This window comes from Colletotrichum graminicola (assembly GCF_000149035.1).
Source record: "Colletotrichum graminicola M1.001 genomic scaffold supercont1.10, whole genome shotgun sequence".
NCBI classification, from domain to species: Eukaryota; Fungi; Ascomycota; class Sordariomycetes; order Glomerellales; family Glomerellaceae; genus Colletotrichum; species Colletotrichum graminicola.
This window is the reverse complement of record NW_007361014.1, coordinates 481,289-503,942: the sequence shown is the minus strand read 5'-3', so window position 1 is coordinate 503,942 and position 22,654 is coordinate 481,289. Positions and strand designations below refer to the sequence as shown.

The 22,654-nt window shown below is 58.3% G+C and overlaps 6 protein-coding genes across 6 annotated transcripts; 3 read left to right on the top strand and 3 right to left on the bottom strand.

Moving 5' to 3' along the window:
* Positions 1-51: 51 nt before the first annotated feature.
* On the bottom strand, positions 52-498 carry GLRG_03422 (uncharacterized protein; the record flags this gene model as incomplete). The annotated part of the gene is made up of 1 exon (XM_008094107.1): positions 52-498. One exon carries the CDS (start codon positions 496-498, stop codon positions 52-54), a length of 447 nt encoding a protein of 148 aa, XP_008092298.1.
* Positions 499-2,119: 1,621 nt separating this feature from the next.
* Positions 2,120-3,405, top strand: GLRG_03421 (uncharacterized protein; the record flags this gene model as incomplete). The annotated part of the gene is made up of 2 exons (XM_008094106.1): positions 2,120-2,198; positions 2,300-3,405. The coding sequence occupies 2 exons, from the start codon at positions 2,120-2,122 to the stop codon at positions 3,403-3,405; spliced, it is 1,185 nt and encodes a 394-aa protein (XP_008092297.1).
* Positions 3,406-4,102: 697 nt separating this feature from the next.
* GLRG_03420 (cell division control protein 14) lies at positions 4,103-4,993 on the bottom strand (the record flags this gene model as incomplete). Its single annotated transcript, XM_008094105.1, has 2 exons — positions 4,103-4,507; positions 4,592-4,993. 2 exons carry the CDS (start codon positions 4,991-4,993, stop codon positions 4,103-4,105), a joined length of 807 nt encoding a protein of 268 aa, XP_008092296.1.
* Positions 4,994-7,496: 2,503 nt separating this feature from the next.
* Positions 7,497-8,798, top strand: GLRG_03419 (polyprenyl synthetase; the record flags this gene model as incomplete). The annotated part of the gene is made up of 1 exon (XM_008094104.1): positions 7,497-8,798. One exon carries the CDS (start codon positions 7,497-7,499, stop codon positions 8,796-8,798), a length of 1,302 nt encoding a protein of 433 aa, XP_008092295.1.
* An 812-nt stretch (positions 8,799-9,610) lies between these two features.
* Positions 9,611-11,193, bottom strand: GLRG_03418 (integral peroxisomal membrane peroxin; the record flags this gene model as incomplete). The annotated part of the gene is made up of 2 exons (XM_008094103.1): positions 9,611-10,898; positions 10,973-11,193. The coding sequence occupies 2 exons, from the start codon at positions 11,191-11,193 to the stop codon at positions 9,611-9,613; spliced, it is 1,509 nt and encodes a 502-aa protein (XP_008092294.1).
* A 6,014-nt stretch (positions 11,194-17,207) lies between these two features.
* Positions 17,208-21,321, top strand: GLRG_03417 (uncharacterized protein; the record flags this gene model as incomplete). The annotated part of the gene is made up of 2 exons (XM_008094102.1): positions 17,208-20,159; positions 20,224-21,321. 2 exons carry the CDS (start codon positions 17,208-17,210, stop codon positions 21,319-21,321), a joined length of 4,050 nt encoding a protein of 1,349 aa, XP_008092293.1.
* Positions 21,322-22,654: the final 1,333 nt, after the last annotated feature.

Below are 22,654 nucleotides of genomic sequence, written 5' to 3'. Positions count from 1 at the left end.
CCTCAAGTCCGCCACGTCCCGCCCGCCCGCTTCTCCAGCCGTCGTCCTGTGTTAGGCGTCCGGCCGCCTCGCGCGGTAGTCGGCGCGGCTACCGCCGTCTCGGGCCTCGTCCTCCAGGACGTCGGCGACAACGCCGTCGAGCCACTCGTTGATGCGCACGCGGACGGGGGCGCCGGGGATCCACTCGAGCATCAGCCAGCCGGCGACCTCGTCGAGGGCGTAGAGGGCGGGGACGGGGCAGCCCTCGCGGCGGCACTTTGCGAGGACGCGTGCCTCGGCGAGGATGCGGGCGCGGGTGAGGCGGGCGTCGAGGGTCGGGTGGCGCCAGGGCTTCTTGGGGCGGTACTTGAGGGCGGCGGGGAGGCGCGGGGCGAGGAACGTGGTGCGGTAGAGGCGGGCCTCGGCGCCCTGGGTGACGAGGACGGGGGCGCCGGCGGGGGAGGAGGGGAGTGCGAGGATCGGCGGGAGGGGGAAGGCGCCTTCTGGTGGCGAGGCCATTGTTTCGGTTCGGAGGAGGATGTGTCGGCGTGGGGTCGTTGAGCGTGCGAGTACGGGCGCGGGCTAGGAGGTCCGGGGGGGTGGGGGAGACGGATCAGACCGCAGAGGAGTTTTGGGGTTGGGAATAACTTCAGAAAAACATGGCACTAGGGACTCTCTCGTCGGCCTGCGATCGGAGGAGGGGCACCTTGAGTGGTGGAGGGGTAGGCTTTGGTGTGTGGGGTAGGAGGGGGGGGGGGGCTCTCTGGGTTGACCGCCAACCCTGATTCTGCCGATTTTCTTTTTCACTTTTCCCTTCCTTTTTTTCCCTCTTTCCTTGAAAAGGGCGGCTAGGCTGGATCTGTTCTGGGGCGCGTGGGGCGCCGCTTGGGAGCGTGTCGAGTGTCTTGGCCCGCTAGGTGTTGCTTATTTTTGGGGTAATGGTACCTATCTACCCAGGGACCGAGAAACATTTTGGCATCAAAGGTTGTTGCGACTTCCCACACTTTACATTGGTTGTTCTTCCTGTAGCATCGCACTTTCCCAAGATCAATGGCATGGAAACATGGACCTTAAACTGCCTACCTAGGCGACTTGGACACCTCAAAGAACAATCAAGGTAAGGTACGATTGCGCTTACGGCAGATCCAGCTTGTCAACCTCGGCAGCAGCTTCTGGGGCTATTTCTCTACGCGCATGTCGGCCGCGGTTAATCCTTCCCTATTTTTCAACAACATGCATCCTTTGTATTTCTCGCATGCGCTTAGACCGGCCACAGCTGCAACCGCGGCAACAGGCGTGAAAGGGGATATTATGTCCTGCATCGCTCTGAGGGGGGTGGAGGGCAACGAACCTGGCATCCCGATATGCAGCCCAGCGGCACAGCACGTCGCCTCGAACCAACGAAGGCCAGCCCAGGCCGCTAGTCATCGCGGGCGGGGCGTGTGAGTCCTTCGGGCCGCGGCCGAGAGGGGCAGGAGAAAGGATCCCTCGCTCCGTCTGTACCCCTGCCTCCCGCTTCGCCGAGTGAAGAACCGCCGAGAGAGAGAACTCCACTTTGCCCTCTGCTATGCGGGTGTGTTGCTGCGATTGCTCGAGGGAGCGCAGCTCGTCTTTCCGCATCCTCATCCCGCAAACGTCGCGTGCGGGGGGACAGAGTGCACAAAACCCCTGCTGCTCGTGGAGGGATGGGATTCTGCTTACGGCCTCATTCATCCATGGTCTGGATCCCAAGCCCATGACCCATTCGGGTGCATGCGGCAGCCTCCTCATCTGCCTCCCATTGACTCGCTTTCTCGCTTTGCATTGTTGCCCCGGCCCCCTTGTCTCTTTGAGCTGGCCTTCCGTTGTATCCCTTCAGCCGTGTTTGCTCGTCGCTGCCAATTCACCCTACTACACCTACCAGGCGCCAGCGTCTCTCTCCCGGCCCTCTGTGGCGTCTTCCCTCACAGCATGATAAACATGTGTTATTGAGTAGGACCAAACATGACGCTTGTGTCCTCCACGTATCCGCACTCAATTCCTCGGTGCCTCGAGCAACAGACCTGCGAAGACACGAAGAAGAGAGATTAATGCCCTCGCCATCGCCGCGCTGGTCATCTGCGCCAGCGCGGCTGCCCGACAGAGATACGCCGCCGTCGAAATGTCGCCCGCCCGGGGAGCCCTGGTGCCGCGCTTCCTCATCGACGCCCCGAAGTTGGCGGTCCGCGACGGAGGAATATGTAATCCGAACTATCACTCATGTACAAAGCCCCAGCCTCACTATTCGACAACCATTCCCTCAGCGGTGACGATCCGTACCCTTCTGCTGACAAGAACCAAGGCGTCGACATCGGCTTCCCGGAAACGTGCTGCGCAAACACGAACTACTGCTACGTCAAGCCGGACAACCGGCCGTGGTGCTGCCCCGTCGGCTCCAACTGCGACTCCAACTGTGCGGCCACGGCCTACCAGTGCCCCGCCACCGTCACCCGCACCGTCTCCGAGACCGTCATGGGCGGTGGCGGCGCCGTCGTCACCACCTCCGTCTCTTCCGCCTGCTGCGGCCGCACCTGCCCCTCCACGTCGGCCTTTCGTTGCGAGTCCCAGTTCGGTGGCGGCTGCTGCTCCTACGGGCAGACCTGCGTCTCGGGCGGCGGATGCGTGCGCGCCGTGACCCCGACCACGTCCGCCACCGTGCTGCTGACGCCCGTCGACCCCGGATGCACGGCCACCGCGCAGCACGCGTGCGCCGACGGCGGGTGCTGCGACAGGCTCTGGGACTGCGTCGTCGTCAGCGGCACCGCGGCGTGCGCGCCGGGGCGCCCCACGACGACGGACGTGCGGATCGTGGACGAGGCCTCCGACGGGCTGTCGACCGGCGCCAAGGCGGGCATCGGCGTGGGCGTGTCCGTCGTCGGGTGCGCGCTCGTGATGCTCTCCGCGTGGTTCTGCCTGTTCAGGCGACGGAGACGGGGGTCGGCGACGGCGTCGTCCCGGCGCAGCGGCGGTGGCGGCGGCGGTACGAGCCGCGTCAGCGGTGGGGTTTCTGGTATCGACAGCGGCGGCGGCAGCGAGAGACCGGGGCGGAGTGCGCGCGCCATGTCGGAGGTCGCGTCCAGCTCGCCACCGACGATGTGGCGCGGCGGGACGCAGGAATACTTTGGCCCGGATGCCGTGGCGGGGCCGTACACGGAGACGGAGACGACCACGCCGGGCAGGGGGAGGGGCGTGCCGCTGCAGGCGCACTTGCCGAGCGACGTCGTGGCGCCGGTGGAGATGGACTCGGTGGGCGTGGTAGCGGAAGCGGAGGCGGAGGTGAAGGCGGCGCAGGAGAGGTACGAGCTGTACGGGTGCGAGGTGGCGTCGCCCCCCGCGGGGAGCATCGCCGGCGTCTCCATGATGGACAGGTCGTCCGGTCCCCGCGTCAGAGGGGGGCACTCGGCATGAACGGAAGGAGAAAGCGACGTGTGCGGGTTTCCAGAGTGTTTGTATATTTCTTTCCGTCCGAAGCGGACGCCGTCGCCAGAACTATAATGATGGCAGTAATAACGCTGATGAGGACTTGAGAGCACGAGCATGAACACACACACACACACACACACACACACATAGGAGACCGTTTTCGTATCTCCCTTTCGCCCGCCACCCTCCCTTCCCCTTCTTTTTCCAGCGCAGTCTCTCGTACAATTCTCGACGGGTTTGATAATACGTATTACGCGATTTTGGAGGAAGCTGAAGCTTTTTTCTTTTCTTCAACAAGTAACTCCTCCCCCTCCTTATCTCCAGTCGGGGAAGAAATAAAGAAGGAGAGAGAAAAAAAAAAGAAAAAAAGAGAGAAAACAAGACAGAAACTCCTAGCCCGCGTTTCCGTGGAAATACGACCATAAAAAACAGAATGTTCCCTTGTGTCCCCTGAACCCGAGCAACCCCCCTCCCCCCCTTTCCACGGAACGCCAAACAATACGGAGGACGCTGACGATGACGACGGCCGAAACGGCAAAGGACGAGATGCTTGCGAAGGAATAACAACAATGATGATGGAGAGGAAAGACCAAGATCCCCAGCAAAATCCGGAACACCAGAAACCCCAGAGAGAGAGAAAGAGAGAGAGAGAGAGAGGGGCAAGAACTCTCGGCAAGGGAGGCTAGCACACGACGCCTCCAAAGGGCGTGCAGGTCCGCAAGTCCCTGACCAAGTCCTCGACGTTGCTCAGGTGGCGGCCCAGCAGCTCCTGCTTGTCCTCGGTCGTCAGGGTGCCGGCAGACTCGCTGCCGGCGCGGCTCCGCGGCCGGCTCGCGTCGGCGGCGGGGGTGGAGGGGGTGGAGGGGACCTCGGGCATGAGGTAGAAGTAGAGAAACTCGACGAGCTTGAGCTTGACCTCGCGGGCGGTGGAGCGGGACTTGAAGAGCGAGGTGACGGTGAGGAGGCCGTCGAGGGCCTCGAAGGTGCGGGTGTTTGTGGGCGTATCGATGAGGGCTGTAACAAGGGTGAGGAGGGTGGCGGACTGTATCGCGGGACAGTTTACGGGTTCGAGGAGGTCGAGGAGAAGCTGGAGGGTGAAGGTCAGTATTTGCGACGTAGGGAGACAGGGGGGATGGCAAGGGGGTTGGCTGGAGGCCCAGCGGGAACGTACGTTCATGTTCTGCTCTCGCGAGAAGAGGGCCTTGCTAGGCGGGTGCAGCAGCAGGACGCCTTGGATCAGATCCAGCGAACTGAGGATCAGAATGTCGTTCTGCCCGTCGGTGCCCTTGCCCATCAGGCGGTCGAGGGTGTTGATGAGGCGCAGGGCGACGTTCCATTCAAATCCCTCCTGCAGCTTGAAGAACTCGCGGAAGGCTGGGTCGTCGGACAAGTCGGTGAGGGACTTGCCACCGGCGCGCGGGGACGAGTCGTCGGTGGTCGGGGACCTCGCCTTTGCCGGCGACGAGAGGCAGATCTGGGCGAGGAGGCCCTCGACTTGGCGCAGGCCCTTGCGGACCTTGGGTCCGTCGTAGGAGGAGAGGCCGTCAAAGGCGAGGCTGAGGAGGTTTTCCATCTCGCCGGCGTGTGCGCGTGGCTCGTGTGGATATAATGCCGGTGTGCGCTGTTGATGCCCCAGCAAGACGGTGGCTTGGTGGTGGCTTGATTGGATGCGGGTATGGATGATGGTACGTTTGGCGCGCAACTGTAATGGCAGAGACAAAAGAGACGATGCGATTCTTGTTGATACGACGACGTGCGGATGCAACGATGACGACAATTGGCGCCAAGACCAGATCAAGAAGAGAGTGATAGAGAGAGATGCTCCGGTCTAGAATGAGTAGCAGCAGTAGCAGCACCGTCGGAAAATGTTAATACAGAAAGAGAGAAGAAAACAAATGCATGGACAACGGCGAGAGGACAAGCCCTCTAGGGATCTGGGTGAAGGGGTATCACGACTGCGACGACTGCAGTAGGAGGGGAAAAGGGAGAGGTCGCAAAAAAATAAAACAAAGTCGACGGCGAGCGCAAAGCAGTCATTTGAGTGCCGGCTAGACGGAGAAGGGGCACGAGGGAAAGAAGCGACGAGGCACTTAGTTCCATGTGTGTTTGTGTTGCGTCGGGCGATTGATGCCCCGGCAACCGGGTCGATCCAGCACGTTGGGATGGGGATTTGATGCGGCCCAAAAGGGGAATATTCCCTCTGATTGGTCAGCGAGAGGCTTAAGTAAGGTAACTAACTGCGTTGGTGTAGGTATCTGTATTGATTGCATTGCGGGGGACCACCCGGGCTGCGGCACATTGGCCTTTGCTTTCCTGTCGCCAGGGTTCAAGGCTTCTTTTTTTTGTCCTTCTTGGCTACTACTATTGGCGCCGCCAAACCTTCTCAGTTGTTCACATCTTGCCATCAAGTACCGCTGGGAAAAAAAGTACGAAAAGCCAAAGGTCTTGGACTCGTCTCGACCGCGTGGCCGCCTTGATTTCAGACTCTCGCTCTCTGCCGAGTTCGGGGTAGACAGGGAAGGCGACTGAGTCTGGAGGCCCCCAACCAAACAGGGGACGAACGGGGTTTCTCTGCAGTGCATGTCGCAACGTCGGCGGGTGCTTAAGACCGACACTATCATGGATGAAACCTGGAGGTACGAGGGAGGGGGGGGGGGGGGGGGGGGGGGGGGGGGCCATTCTCGATTCCAGCGCCTTGGATTGCCCGATTCGCAGGGTAGGCCGACGACTAATTGCCAAACCGGTTCATGAATGTGCCGTGGAATAGCTCAAAGCAGGGTCAAGGGATGATAGATGTGGCAGACAACGGGTTCAAGCGCTTTGCGTGCCGGCAGTTCGCGAGACTTCGTAGTAGTTATGGCCAAGTGGAACTTGACTCCCCAGCTTCTAGAAGCTCTCCTCTCCCCCCCCTTCTTCGGGTTACATTCCGGGGGGTTCCGACTCGGTGCGCTTTGCCGATTCATAAGACGTAGAACACTCACTCGCACGAACCCTCTGCCCATGACTTCTTTTCTTCTTCTTTTTTGCTACCATACTCTTATTGACCATTCATTCTGACTACTCAGGTAAGTAACAACTCGTTTCGCGGGGCACTGAGCACGAGACTTTTTCAAATTATCCGGATGCAAACTTTTCGGTCATCTTCTTTGCTCTCACTCTCTTATCGGGGTTCTCCCACCTTGGGGCCGGAGCCTGCCGTGTCTACCTGCAGCTCGGTATTCTCGGAATCCCAATCTCAGCTGCAGGCAAGTTGATGACGTACTGCCGACGCCTGCTTCGACGCAACCCAAGCTCCCCCCCACCACCATCAATCGATAAGAGTCTCCAACAACGCGTAGTCAACTGGCTATCTTAATCTCCATCAGCACTTGCGGAAGCTGCTGCTCCATGACCAAGGTGCGCAGGCTGCATTGCATTGGCATGTGATTGACCATTCACGGCCAATTGCTTCAGCGTCTTGCTGCCTTGTGCTTTGTTTCCCCCCCCACCCTTCATGTCTGCCCGCCTATTATCTAGGACTACCTTATGCCATGTAACCTACCTAGTTTGTCCTCCACCAGAGATGTCGAGCATGGATCAGTGATTCAGCTATGGCGCATACCCTTCTGCTAGTGCAGTCCTGTTTGCCTACCCCTGTTCCTCCTTGCAGCAATGGAGTCCTATTCACGAAAAGTCATGACGGTCTACATCTTCTTGGTCCCTGCAAGTCCCATACTGGAATCCACCTTGGCTGAGCAAGTGGTGACGTTGACCCGAATAAGCAGCATTGCCGACGACAGCGAAAGCAGCAGCACCAGCACCAGCACCAGCACCAGCTGACCGATTCGACCACAATCCAGCGGACAGAGCTCCACCAACCGGATCTCCCGGCCCGCGCGAGCTCCGATCTTGAGCTTGAGCTTGAGCCAACGGGGGGGGGAGGGGCGGGGGCTGAAGCTCGAGTCGCTGCACCATCCGCACCAACGCCGGCTGCCGCAGGAACGGGAACTGTTGGGACCGGGTACTCCCTCCCAGACTCAGACACTCTTAAGAAGCCACGCCTCTTCCCGGCCCTTTGGGAAAGGCTCCCTTTCACGATGTTGCCTACAACGCCAACGTTGCCTACATCAAAGAAAGCCGCCGACAAGTCTCGGGACCTTACAAATAACCCCTCCTTCCCCTCTCCCCCACCCAATTTCATCCCCTCTCGGAAATCTTCCATCGGCTACACCTCCACCGTCCCCGGCTCCCTCGCCGCCGCGCCCACTCCCACAACCTCCAGAGTGCCCTTCCGTCCCGTCCTCGAAACCGACTGGCTATCCCGACCCCGCTGCGCCTCCAGTAGCCGCACCCACTCGCGTTCGCAATCCTCCCACCGACCCCGTCAACCCTCTCTGGGGAACCACGCAACCTCCTTCACTGTCACCATGCAGCCTCCCCCGCCCCCGGACCCCGAGCGCTATGCGACCTCCGACCTGAACTTCACCCGCAAGACCTGGCCCGAGGAGAAAGAAAAGGTCATCGCCGGCCCCTTTGACTACCTCTCCGCGCTCCCGGGCAAGGACTTCCGCTCCCAGCTGATCCAGGCCTTCAACGTCTGGCTCGAAGTGCCCCAGGAGAGCATCGACGTCATTACCAACGTCGTCGGCATGCTGCACACGGCCTCTCTCCTCATCGACGACGTCGAGGACTCGTCGTCGCTGCGCCGCGGCCTCCCCGTCGCCCATAACATCTTTGGCGTCGCCCAGACCATTAACTCGGCCAACTACATTTACTTCCGCGCCCTACAGGAGGTCCAGCGCCTCAAGAACCCAAAAGCCATCACCATCTTCGCCGAGGAGCTCGTCCACCTCCACCGCGGCCAAGGCATGGATCTGTTCTGGCGCGACACTCTCACCTGCCCGACCGAGGAGGACTACCTTGAGATGGTTGGCAACAAGACAGGCGGTCTCTTCCGGCTTGGTATTAAGCTTATGCAGGCCGAGTCGCGCAGCCTGACGGACTGCGTCGAGCTCGTCAACCTCATGGGCCTCATCTTCCAGATCCGCGACGACTACATGAATCTCTCGTCGAAAGAATACTCGGACAACAAGGGCATGTGCGAGGACCTCACCGAGGGCAAGTTCAGCTTCCCCATCATCCACAGCATCCGCTCCGACCCCTCCAACCTGCAGCTCATCAACATCCTCGCCCAGAAGACCAACAACGTCGAGGTGAAGCGCTTCGCCGTCGCACGCATGGAGAGCACCGGCAGCTTCGAGTACACGAAGCAGGTCGTCGGCGTCCTCATCGACCGCGCGCGCAAGGCCGTCCAAGACATTGACGAGGGTCGCGGCCTCACCAAGGGCATGTACAAGATCCTGGACAAAATGGCTCTCGCCGACTCGGCGACGTCATGAGGTTTTTCTTTTCTTTTACGGGAATGATTGCTGTTTTGTTTTTTCTTTCTTTGCGCATGAGGCGGAATGAAATCATACCCAAAAGGAACAGTCTTGGAGGGCGTTGGAGCAGAGAGAAGATCATACCGAGAAGCGCTTGGACAAGGGGGAGCAGAGAGACGGTAGCTTACTTGAGAGAACGATAGAGAGAGAGAGAGAGAGAGAGCTAAATGGCGGACGTTTTACTTCCCCATTGGGTTTCCGCTTAGTGAAACCACCGGCCGGCACGTCGCGTCGCGGACAGCTGCATCTAGACACCTTTGAGACCGGACCGCCGGGCTGAGAGGCAGGGGGGAAGGAGACGGAGGAGGCGCGCAGCCGACATGCCGGCCTACCCCCCCTCCTTCCGAGTCCCGTACCCTTCAGCTGGACGGTCCAGGTTTTTCACGAACGATACAATGAGAACGCACAATCTTCACAATGGCGATACTGCCGGGCCTTTTCTTCTTCCTTCCCTTTGCAACCTCGAGGCACTGACAGAGAAGACTCGTGGAAAGGGAGGGTCCCCCTTTCGGTAGCGGCCACCCGTGTCATGTAGGCATGTTTTTGTATATACGCATACAGACTCGTGAATAGGTACTGTCCCATCCGGGGCTTTTTGTCCGGTTGGAGACTTGCAGCATCAATGGAACCTGACGTAGCCGCCGCGGCCGACATGATGCGCACGCAAGAGGTAGGGGAGCGGGTGTCCCGACATGTTTCAATCATGTTGGTATCATTTCTCATTACTAAATCCTAATCATCATCGTACAGCCGCACGGCACCGCGCGCTTTTAAGCAGAGCTCGTCGTGGCCCTCCTCTTGACGAGCCGCACCCAGCGCCGCCGCCTCCACTCGCCCCGGCGGGCGGTGCCGTCCTCGCCCTCCTCCCAGCTGGGGGTCGGCGCCTGGGGCGCCCTCGGCCTAGCCCTGCCCGTGGTCGGCGAGTCCATGACGCCTACGCCGCCCTGGAAGGCGCCGTGCTCGTCGTACATGTCGTAGACCCAGCGCTCGCCCTCGGTCTCGACCTCGACGCCCGTGATGATGCGCTCCTCGACCCACTCCCTACTCCAGAGGTCGAGCGCCCACTTCTTCTCGGACCAGACCCAGCCGTCGGGCGGGAGGACGTCCTCGAAGAAGCGTGTGCCGCGAGGCCGGTCTCCGGCGATGCGCTGCTGGGAGAGCGGGTCGTAGGGGGACGGGGAGAAGAGCCAGGGCTCCCACTCGTCGTGGGAGGCGCGCTGGAGCTCGAATATCTCGACCTCGCGCGTCTCCGGGGCCGAGTCGAGGATGATGTCGTCGGCGATCCACGCGTCGAGGCGCGAGCGGGCCTTGGCCTCGTGCGGGGCGACGTGGGTGTCGTGGGTGTGTGTCAGGAGCGGGGCGATGGCCGGGTGGCCCGAGAGGATAACGCCCCAGCCGGCCGTGAGGGCGATGAGGCGCCACGGCAGGAGGGACGCGAAAGTCGTCATGAGGACGGTGGTGAGGGTCAGGGCGAGGAACAAGGCGGACGACAGGGCCTCGTTAGAGAAGTTGGTGATGGGGAGGACGCTGCCGACGACGGTGTCGTGGACGACGCAGAAGTCGTCCATGGAGTTCTGGAGATCGCGCATGTTGCGAAAGAAGTCCTTGCTGAGCTCCTTGACGGGCTTTACGGTCCGGGCCGGGGCGAGGGGAGGGCCCTTGGGGGAGTAGCCGATGGACTGCTCCGAGGACAGCGTGCCCGAAGGCGGCGCGGGGTGGCGGGCAAGGAAGGAGGGGATGAAGACGGCCAACAGAAATCCGGCGAGTGGCACCACGGTGAGGAGATACGGGTCCAGGCAGACGAAGGTGTATACGGCGAGGAGGGAGAGTGTGTGCGTTGGACGGCGCCAGCTGAGCAGGCGGCTAACGCGGGCCTGGAACTTGAACACGACGCCGATGCGGGCGTTGAAGCGGCGGAAGTTGTTGGACATGGTCGTAATGTTGAAGTTGGGGCGCTGGGAGAAGGTGGACGTCTTATCCGAGGAGAAGCCCGGCGCGAGGGGGTCGTCGCCGCTGCTGAGGCCATCGGAGCTCTCGGGGATGACCTGCTGTAGGAGTCTAGAGGCCTGGTTTAGTATGATGGTATGGTGATGCCGGCTACGACGGAGGGAGAGGGCCTTGTATGTGCTCACTTTTCGACAAGTCGGTCCTGAATGCTTGGTCCCTTGCCCAGATTATTGGCGATGCGCGAGCGCAGGCCAGTGCCCGACTTCTTGGACGACGGAGTGGTCTCGCTGGCGTCGGCTTGCCACTCGTCAACCATCACCGTCGGAGGCGGCTGCTGCTGCTGCGGCTGATGATGATCGGAGATATCGTCGCGCGAGATGAAGAGGTCGGCCGTGTATTCGTCCATGGTCGCTCCGCGTGATCTCGAGTTTGTTGTTGGTGGTGGTGGTGGGTGCGACGGGTCAGGCGGGATGCGATGGCGGTTGTTTCGCTTGTCTGACGTTGTTCGGAGTCACGTCATCGTTTGGCTGGCAGCCGCCAGACAGAGCGGTGCTGCGGCTGTACCGGTACACACCTATGGAGGTGTCAAAAAGTGTGTGACAAGCGTGCTATTTCCGGATGACGTCTTTCTTTTCCAACAATTTCGAGGTGCAGGTGCCTTTCCTGATGTTGCGAAGAAGCTGCGCGAGCAGGTATGAGGCCAGCTGGTATGAGCATGTCATTGGAGCAGCACGGCTGGTGGAAACTTTCCCCGGCTGCATGTGATCTGGGTCGCAATGCAGCAGTCTGGGGATGCCGGGTCCGTAGAGGCGGCAGCAGTAACCCCCCTAGCGGAGCTGTAATTAGTGACTTGGGCAGCACATTCGTCCAGTCGGCGGCCACCACCTGGCACCTGGCACCTGGCACCTGGCACAAGACACAACACACAACATCCATCATCCCCTGGAAGTGGTTGGTTATCAGCATCCACTTGCTTCCACAGACACAGACCCGGGTAGATGGGGCTTCCCGTGGGGACAACTGTAAACTGTCTTCTGACGCAGGCTGGGTGTGGCTGGCGAACTAGAAGGGAAAAGCAACCATGAGATCTCTGCCAAGATATTGCAACTTGTGGTCCGCAGATTGGCCCATCTCGGCAGACAGAATGTCACCGTGCCGTCTAAACACAACAGAGACCATAGGTATTCGGAGTCAGGTCACAGACTCTTGGAGACTCTTGCCGGCTGTTTCAGTACCTGGAGCCAGGCACGAATCCTCCGGCTGTAAAGGTTGCTAAGTTGCCAACAAAAACAAGCCTCTCGCACGAAACTATAAGCATTCAAGACTGTCAAGTAATCCAGCACCTTGTCAACTTCAAAAGTGGTATCCAAAATTAGGTTGCTGCGAGCCAGACAACGAGAGGGTCGTCAGGCTGAAGGCGGGAAATTACACCCGGCGCTTTGGTCGCTTTTGCTGTCTGTCTGTCCAGTGCTTGCCGTGGCCCCACCACGTGTGGCTAGCAACAAAGAAAGCAGAGCAGCGCGCGTCGAACATGGCGCCATCGAGAGCATCGGAGAATGAGACCGACGGAATAGGGCAGAGGGCAGTCCGAAGTCCGCACTAGAAAGAAAAGGGGGCATCCCCCAGTGTGGTTCTGCCACCGCATGCCAAACCATGTCAAATGGCGCAATGGCCTCTTTGGTACAGCCAAGTTTCTACTAGGCAAAGCCCCCGAGCCCGTCTTAACCAACGGCAGTACGATTCAAGACGCCATGTCGCAACAGTACTTGCAGGAGACGGACCGGGTGGGCGTTCTTTAGGCTCGAGCTACAGATGCTGCGATATCGACGCAGCCCTGGCTGAGCCGGAATGGGATTCCGCGTAGCTTGTGCCCTAGCTAGACATAGGGTACATCATTGGCGGCAAGTAGGTATTCAATAGTGGTCCGACAGACCGAGTAAGACACTTCGTCAGGGGTAACCCTTTTCAGGAAAAGTGCCAAATCGCATGGCTGCAGCCCAAGTCCTCCATGAATGACTTGCCGACCGAGATGAAGCGGCTAGATGTTGAAGCCGCCGGGTCGCCGATAGGGTTGCATGTTCCGCTTATGAGATTCCGACATTAAAATATCGTGGATTGATTGTCGATTCTCTAGAGACGTGTCGTGTCGTGTCGCCCTGAAGACCTTGTTTTTGATGGCCCGCATTGAAGTAAAGGGACGTTAAAACATCCGAACCGATCCCGTGTGTGAAGATAATGTAGATGATGTAGGTGTGCAGTGCAGTCTATAACGAGCTATAGCAGCACCCCGTTAAGAAAACAAAAACCTGACGTGGGCCCCCTGGCAGCATGCCTCGTGATTGGGCATAGATGAACCAAACAAAATGGTGGTCTGTCTGTATCAGGAGCTAGCCGGTGTGGTCGTAGTATCCCTCTCATATCAGGGTCCAGTATATCCGCATATCCGCACGCAAACCAATTGATGGATCATCAACCGCCTACCAGACTTGACCCTCAGCTGTCATGGTTGTTCCACGCCTGGATAGGAATTGCCCGATGGTCTGCCATCATTAGTGCATGGTGTAATCAAAGTACCTAATAGAGGTCCACAGCGCGGAGTAAACCGAACAGCCTTCGCTCCGCTTCGCTTCTTCTTCTCGGCTGGGCCGCCAGGAGGTCAGTCCTTCCGAAGGGTAAGTGACAAGTGTGCTGTTGGTTGTGGACGGAGATCTGGCACTATGTGGTTCCTGGGAAAGCAGCTACCGCCGGGAGCGGACAGACGTGTGGCCCCTGGCACTTGTGAGCTTACGAAGCCTGGCTGACGGCACGACTAACCACCAGCGGCCGTAGGTGCACGTCACTTGCGGGTGGCTTTCGACTTTCAGTTGTGGTGGTCCGTCGGCCTGGGCCGAATTCGGTCGGCGTCTCTTCAATCATCGGCGGCGGTGCCCGGAAACGAGAGACGCGATTCCTGCTGTGTCTCTCCTCGGCACCACAGCAGCAGCGCGGGTAGCGTGCATAAACAATGTCGTCTGCACGGCGGATTGCGGATTGCTTGGTTGGCTGTGCCTGACTACCGGCCGGTCATCCTTGAGAGTTGGGAGGCGGGGAGAGGAATGCAGATGAGGGGGGGCGCATTGCATCCATCCCTGGGTAGGTGGCAGACGGTTTAACCAGAGAAGCTCAATTCTCACTGGGCCGCCCCTCCAAGATGGGGCTTCTTGCCTTTGGGTGTTGAGACACTTGACCCATAACCCATGCTGATTTCCAGTCCAGGGTCTTCCTGTTGATGGGGCGACAATAACAAACGTCGCGCGCCATGATGCAGAGACGGCCCTCCTCTTTGACTTTGCGTCTGGAGCTGGGGCCGAGAGCGCGGATATTGCAATGGCCGCCGCTCATTGGCGCGAGTGGAAACCAGAGACGCGTCGCATGAGTGACAGTGATGACTTCGGACCGTGGAAGCTTCCCAACGTCGCCCCGGACTGGACAGACGAGGCCCGGACCCGGGCGCGCAATGGTGCTGACTTGAGGCTGGCTACAACGCCAATGCGCGGTTCACAGCGTTGAACCAAATTCGAAACAACCCGGTCAAGATGATGGACGAGTCGTCTTTCTTGGTATCTGCAGATAGCGCAGATGGATCGACGGATGGTCGAAGCAGAGAACCATGGTTAGTGGCAACGAGCAGGATGACGGGATGTCATGTCAAGTCAATTTGTAGATATTGATACTGCTAGCCGGACGTCTGATATGTGCTCGAATAAGGAAACGCCGGAGTTGTTGGTTGTCGTCGACCGGTCTGGTATCTGCTCGAATAAGGGAATGCCGGGGTTGTTGATTGTCGGTCGACGACAATGACAAACAGCGGGGTCCTTGGTTATATTTTTTCTTCTCGAGAGAAAAAAGAAGAAAGAAAAAAAAAGAGGTAGGGAGAGCAAGAGAGAAAAACGCCATCCATCTCGCAACCCCCCAAGCCATCAGTCATCCAGCGGCTGGGGGTCCGCTTCATGTTTGATTTGCAGGAGGACTCTGTCCTAGACTTGGTCAAGTTGTTGGTGAAAGGGAGGTGGGGGAGTTAGGGATCCTGGGAGGAGGTACGATGGTCAGAATTTTGATACCGCCTGCTCCATAAGATTTGCCTCATTTTGGGGAAGTTATCTAGCAGCCTCTCGACCAAGGGAGGGGATGGGGAAATAGGGAGGGGGGCAAAGCACGCTATTTGATGGGTTCCATATCACCACACCGACCCGAGAGGGTTGATGAGCATGCGGTGAGAAGGTACAATGTGTCCGTACCTCCGGTGAAGACGATCTCTTTACCTCAGGCAGATGATCAATCTGAGCATCTCAGTTCTACCATGGTACGGATGCCACCTACCGGTAACTATCGGCGTTTTTATTGAAGCTTCAGGAAAGAGAAAATCGTTCAATTTCTGTTCTTTTCCCTTCCAGAGCTCGTGCAAACACTGGGTAACCCCTGCCAACACGGCATGTACCTCCCCCCCCCCTTCCTTCCCGTCTACTCTTTCCAGAATGCAGGTGAGGGGCCGCCGCGGGCATCATCCACTGCACCGACCACCACCCTTTTTCCTCCCCCTCGGTGCTTTTCCAACCATGGATGGATGGACCCATGAAAACCGCCAACCATCTCCAGCCGCCACCTTTTTTTTTCTTCGTTTCTTTCTTGTTGTTTTCCCCTAGCCCCATCATTCGCCCAGCCCACCAGAAAGCGACCTACCTGCAGGCTGCAGCAGTAGGTACATTGTAGGTCGTGCATGCAATGTGGTGTGCATGGGTGCTCTCTAAACGGAACCGTACCTTACCTAGGTATACGTACCCGTACCGTACCGTACCGTACCTCACGGGTAAACAACAACTCACGGGGAACCCCTTGGCTGCGGCCTTGGGCCTCTCTGCAGTAATATTACGACCAATGCACTGGTAAGGAATCTCACATTAGTTAGGCACAGAGCATATCAAAACTTGAGGGTCAGGGGACTCGGGCCATTCTGATGCGGCTGCTGCCCTCTTTGTTGACGCTTCTCCCGTCCGCTCCCCATCTATTTCGTCTTTGCTCGCCTTGTGCTATGTACCTAAGTACCTCGGTCCGTAGGTACCTTTGCATGCTGCAGCTACCTACCTACCTACCTTGCTCACCTAACCCCCCAATCTCCCTCCTCCCCTCCCTCCCTCCCTCTCTCGCTCTCTCTCTTTCTCTCTCTGTGCCTCACCTGACCTTTCCCACGGAATACCTAGGCAAGGAGTACTTGCTGCCGTCCACCTCAACTGACAATCTACTTAGGCTCGATTCCTTCCTCCGTTGCCCTGCAGACCTACTGAATTGTGAATTCTCTCCTCTCTCCTTTTCTCTTTTTTTATACAGGGAAAGGGGGTCAAGACGTAAGAAAGTGAGAAAACAAATAACAAAGACAAGAAAAGGTTCAGAGAGAACGGAGGCAAAGGCTCCAGTTGCTGTGCTGCTCCATCCAAGCACGCTCCACCACCCTGGTCGTGACTTGCCTGCCTGACTACGAATACATAGTACCTACTACCTAGGTAGTTTACCTACCACTGGCAAGCGGCGGGTCCTTCTTTTTCGAACAAAAACAATCATCGCACGGGATCCAGAGCCGTCGTCGTCCTTGCCCGTCGTTCTGTCGTCCGCACCGGCCCTGTCCAACCTCACTCCTGCTTACCTCCTCGTAGGCGAAGTTGGTGGTTACGCCTTACGTGCCCGCCCGCCTCCCTTCGACGACGCTATTTCCGCATCTTCAACTCCGTTCCTTTCTGTCGACTCGACCACACTCGACTCGACTCGACTCGACAACAGCGACACACCCCCATTCATCCGCCCTTGTTATCCTCTCTTGTCCCGGAATGAGGTAGCTTCTTCAATGCTCTCAGCTCCCTGCCAGGACTGAGGTTGCACGCACCGCGAAACATCATCATCCTCATCCTCTTCCTCCTCCTCTCCTCCTCCTCTCCTCCTTCTCTCCTCCCCCTCCAGCGCCTTGTCGAATCCCACTTGCCTCATCGGCTTTTTCCTCGACTGGCCGAATCGTCTTGCCCGCATAATCCCTCGCCAAAACGCCATCTCGCGACCAACGCCCGCATGATCTGCGCGCTGGCCGTGGTACCCCATACACATGATAAGGGAGCATAGAATACCTGCTGGCCCGCGACCGGCGAACCAGTCCCCGAACAGACTGTACGGAATACCCTCCCCTTTTTGTCGTTCTGCCGCCGCCGCTGCTGTTGCTTCTGCTGCTTCTGCTGCTGCTGCTGCTGTTGCTGCTGCTCTTGTTTCCTGCCTTTGTTGTACCCGGCCCATGCATCCATGAACAAGCACTTAGGCTAACCCGACGCTTTCAGCAGTGATAGGGGCATCCCAGACTCGAGAACCCACTCTCCTTCAAAGGGCTCTGGTGCCAACGGTCCAATGCTCAGTGCTCCTTCCGCCAACAACCTGCCTCTCTTTTCGTTCGGTCGGAATGGCGCCGCGAATGACGTAGGAGACTCGGCAGCTTCATACGACTTCCTGCCTTCGGTCAACTTCGACGACCTCCAGAGCAGCCTCGAGTCCGCCTCCAACAATTTCAAATTGGCTCAGTATTCGACCTCAGCCGGACAAAGTAGCGTTCTGGACGCCGGGAGCACGACCGACAAGATGGCGGGGGCTTCCAACGTTGTTCAGAATGGCGCATCCGCGCGCGGCGGCATTCCTCCCCCCGTTACTCGCACGGGGAGATCCGGTTCGATTCTGAGAAGACCCAGTACCTCTAGCAGGCAGCCGAGTATTTCGTCTATTGCCTCTGGCCCGTCGTCCGCCGTAGACACATCGACCGGCCCCTCAGCTGCGAGGTCTCGGAGGCAGAGTCACTACCCCCCTGTATCAAATACCCATATCGCGAAACCACCCAGGAAATCCATCGGCCCGGGTGTCATTGAGACGGACTTTGGCAGTCGCACTGCGCAGCGGAGGAGGCCGAGTGTTACATCTCACAATGGGAGCTCAACGGATCTCCCTCGGGCCTCGATTGATGTCGGTGCTGGCGTTGGGTTCGAGACCCCACGGAACCTCGCCAGCAGCAGAGCCGCAAAATCCAAGTCCATGCATCAAGCGCTGCCTCGCTCCAACACCGCCAATCTGTCGACACCAGACAACGGTCGCCTTTCCACCATCTCTCCGCGTTCTCCCCGAGGCGGCAGCAAAGGAAACAACGGTGGAGGCTCAGCGCAGTCAAGGAGACAGTCGGGCCTGCCCGGAATGCCGCACACATCGCACGCAAGCGGGCTCGGCGCCAGGACCATCAGTCCTACGGACACACGAAGAATGAAGCGCTTATCCATGCACTCCGTGCACCAAGTCTCGGGTCAAATCGATGCAGCCACCGCGCCGCCTCCGCCCCGAGAGCACCGAGACCACTCCAGATCCCCGTCCATGATACCCCGAAAGGCATCTGCCACGCCTTCTTCGTCCCGGACGACGCCCGATATCAACAGAAAGTCTTACAGCTCTGGCCTCTCCATCACCTCGACCAATAGTTTCAACACCGTGCGAACCTCGACAGGCTCAATTCAGCCCCGAGTGCCTGCCGCGGGAGCCGCATCACGGCTGCCAGCACCAAAATCATTAACCCCGCATAATCATAACTCCCATTCCGCTGACGATGACGAGGACGTCCCACCAGTACCTGCCATTCCGAAAGCGTACGAGTCACCACAGCAGTCAGCCACAGAGGCGTCGTTTTTGGACAAGCGAAAAGCCAACCTCGCAGCTGATGCTAGCAGCATTAATAGCAACTCGACCGGCAGCCTCTCCATTCCCTCGATCCCCGAACCCGCTGTCAAGGTAGTACGGAAGGCTAGTACCCGGAAGTTGACGAATGCAACCGGCCCGGATACCGAAAAGAAGGCAAATGCAGCCCAACCGAGAAAAAACCCCCCGCCTGTGCGACTACCTCCAATCACGGTCGGTCCACTGAATCCTTCCACGAGCGCGAAGATCGCAGCTCTTGGCCAGAATGATCCCGACAGAAAGCTCAGCCCACCTCCGTCGCGCATCATTGCAAAGACGCCGACTACCCCCATGACCGCATCGAAAAGCTCCTTCTTCTCAAGGAACCATCAGGAAGAAAAATCAGACTTTCGGCGGAGCAACAGCACTGTTCACCACACTCGGATCGAAAGTGGGTCTGGTGTTGAAGGTACCAGCTCCTCCGAATCGCTCGAGGGAGTGCGAATTCCGGTCTCGTTCAAGACACCTAGGAAGCCCAGCGTGTCTCCATTTCTATCCTCCTCGGTGCCCAAGCCAGGCGCGGACCCCGCCTTTTTGAAGCGATCGCAGACCGGCGACTCAACAGCAACTACGGAACCTCTCGAAGTGAAACCGCATCTGAAGCCTTCTGGTCCCCGTGCCCAGCGGGTTGTCAAGGGAAAGTCGCCCACGCCACCGGCCTCCGACTTGGAAGAGCCACCCACCCCTTCCTCAATGAGCTCTTTGCGTAGGAAGTTGAGCTTGTCGTGGAAGCGGAACACGTCCAAGAATGACTCTAAAGGCAACCCCTCGGAAAAGACGGTGGAACGCGCCCTGAGTAAGGAACAGATGCCACCGCCGCGGTTGCCCATATCTGCGACGGTCGGCAATCTGAGTTCGGCCAAAAACAGTCCCAGCCCATCGGTGAAGGCCAGCAATTCATACCTCGAATCAAGACGGAGGAAAAGCTCGGCAGCAAGTCTCGGCCATGACAGAACGAAGAGCGAGAATTGGGCCTCGGCCTCCGCCCAGAAGACAGCTAGTGACTCCTCGCACGCCCACAATCCATCCGTCATGCAAAAGATTTTGCGCCCGAAGGCATCGACGACCGCTATGCGCCACCACGACCCGTGGACAGCTGACCTCGATAAGGATGACCTGGTTGCCGAGGAGGAGATGAAGAAGATGGGCTCGAGACGCAAGGAGACGGAAATCGCGGCCAGGACGCTCGACGCTTTGAGGAAACGCGCGACGCCGAAGGAGCGGGTCGGGTCTCAGGAAGCTATCCGAATTGCCATGCTCAATATCTACGAGCGGGGTGAGATTGTCGACTACAACGATGTTTACTTCTGTGGAACACAGAACGCCCGCAAGGTGGTCGGTGACCTTCAGTCTGATGCCCCCAACTTCGGTTACGACGACGAGCGCGGTGATTATACCATAGTTGCCGGGGACCACCTTGCGTACCGATACGAGATTATTGATATTCTTGGAAAGGGAAGTTTTGGTCAAGTCGTCCGGTGCATTGACCACAAGACGGGTGTGCTTGTGGCTGTCAAAATCATTAGGAACAAGAAGAGGTTTCATCAACAAGCTCTTGTCGAAGTCAATATTCTACAAAAGCTTCGCGAATGGGTGAGCAATCGCGACATCTTGGTTTTTTCTTTTTCCCGTGCTTTGGACGCTGACCATTATCCAGGATCCCAAGAATCGGCACAGCATGGTCAACTTTACTCACAGCTTCTACTTCCGAGGACACCTCTGCATTTCGACCGAGCTCCTGGACATGAACCTCTACGAATTCATCAAAGCGAACGCCTTCCGCGGATTTTCCCTCAAGCTCATCCGTCGTTTCACCAAGCAGATGCTGAGCTCATTGAACCTGCTGAAGCAACACAAGGTTATTCACTGCGACCTCAAACCCGAGAACATCTTACTTCGCCATCCGTTGCATTCCGAGATCAAGGTCATCGACTTCGGATCAAGCTGTTTCGAGAACGAGAAGGTGTACACGTATATTCAGTCGCGATTCTACAGATCACCCGAGGTCATCCTGGGCATGACGTACGGCATGCCTATCGACATGTGGAGTCTCGGGTGCATTCTCGCCGAGCTCTACACGGGCGTTCCCATATTCCCCGGAGAGAACGAGCAGGAGCAACTTGCCTGCATCATGGAGGTCTTCGGTCCCCCGGAGAAGCATCTTATTGAGAAGAGCACCCGCAAGAAGCTGTTTTTCGACTCGATGGGCAAGCCGCGCCTCACGGTATCCTCCAAGGGCCGCAGACGCCGCCCGTCTTCCAAGACGCTGCAGCAAGTCCTTAAGTGCGACGACGAGGCTTTCCTGGATTTCCTCGCAAAGTGTCTTCGCTGGGATCCTGACAGGCGTCTTAAGCCCGAGGAGGCCATTCACCACGAATTCATCAGCGGCAAGAAGATAAGTGCAACCTTGCCGCGGGTTGCGACTCGCGAGGCGTCCCCGGTAAAGCGCCACACCGTTGCCGCGCCGCGGCCTCTTCCTGAGCCGCCGGCAACGGGTCTCAAAAGCGGTATCCGATCGAGAGAAGTTAGCGGTGCGAGCCCCCAGAAGCCCGTTTCTGTAACATCATCTCGCAGGCCCTCTATCGCAACCAGCGGCACAGTCCATGTAGCTACAGCCAAACGAACCAGCACTGGACAGGCCGGCGTCACGGCCGGAACCAGCAGTCTCCCACGTGCGGCGATTAGAAGCGTTAGCGCCAAACAGGACCTGGCTTCCGCCGGAGCTACCGCGGCCATGAGCAGAAGAGGGCTGTGAGCGGCTCACGGGTAACGGGTAACGGACGCGCATGACGGGATGGCGGATGGCGGGTTGAAGCATTTGCCGGCGAGGTGGTTTTGCAAGTCATTGATTGGGTAGTTGGTTACTTTTGTTTTTGTTTTTATTCCCCCTTAACGCCACACATCCCGAACGAGCAGCGAAATTGCTCCTGCGCCATGAAACCCACGCTTGAATGGAGTGACGGAATACCCAGCATGAGAGTCACAACCGGAAGGAAAGGAGTCAAATTTGGGCACGGCAGGACAGTTTTCCTTCATGGCGAGGGAATAGTCGGGTTTGTCGACTGACGGTCCTGGTTTTGCCATTCAACCGCATCATTTTTCTCTCTTTCTCACATAAACCACCCCCCCCCCCCCCCCCCTCCTCTACCCCTTTATATACAGACGTGGGGTCTAGACCCGTAGAGAGCAGAAAGCAAGGGGGCAAAGCTTATGTTCTACGGCACGGGCCTACCCGTCTAGCGAGGAGGATTGAGGCATGGACGAGACACGGGACGGCCAGCTGGGCGGCTCGTCGTTGTCTTACAAAATACGCCACGAGAAGCTAGAAACGGGAGTCCAAGATATGTATATTAATAATGACGAATGGCGTTGCAATGAAGGATCCTGGCCAGGGCGCTGTGTCGTGACAGGTGGCCTGAGGCAGGAAGAGGAAGAGACAGCAGCAGCAATGACGGCAACCTGGATGCCGTGATGATACATGATACGGCAGACGCGGGGTGATGAGAGCCGGCGGGCTCGCCATCTACGGCCTGACGGAAAGGTTCAGACGGCCGAAAGGACGGCGGGGTTCATCTCTGGGCTGCAAGGTTGATAGAAGAACAGAGTAGGGAATGAGAATGGGAAAGCCATCGAAAAGTTTCTGACTGTGCCCCTCCTCCCCTTTCCAGCTGCTGCCTGCCGGTCCAACATCAGATCCTTCGTACGTGCGTGCGTGAGAAGATAGTTGAGCTCCCATGTGGATGAGTAAGTGACGGCGGGTAAGAGATGAGAGAGGGAGCTTGTGTCTTCTTTGAGGGAGGGGGGGGGCGAGAGCAGCGAGGAGAGTACGAGATTTGGGGGGGCAGTGTTTTGAGCCACCGCCAGCAAACGATGGCGGGCTTGAACGAAATCTCGTCCCGGTACGGTTGAGCGGGATGAGGTCGAGCCATCCTTGCTCCCTCCCCTCCCTTCTTTCGCAGTTCCGACACCGTTACACGTCCGCTTCCTGACATCCCGGCCCTTCAAATCTAGGGAGGGGGGGCGGGATTAGGTCCGCCGCTAACGACTTTCCAACTCCTCCCCCCCACCCTTCGAGGAGGAGGGACGGT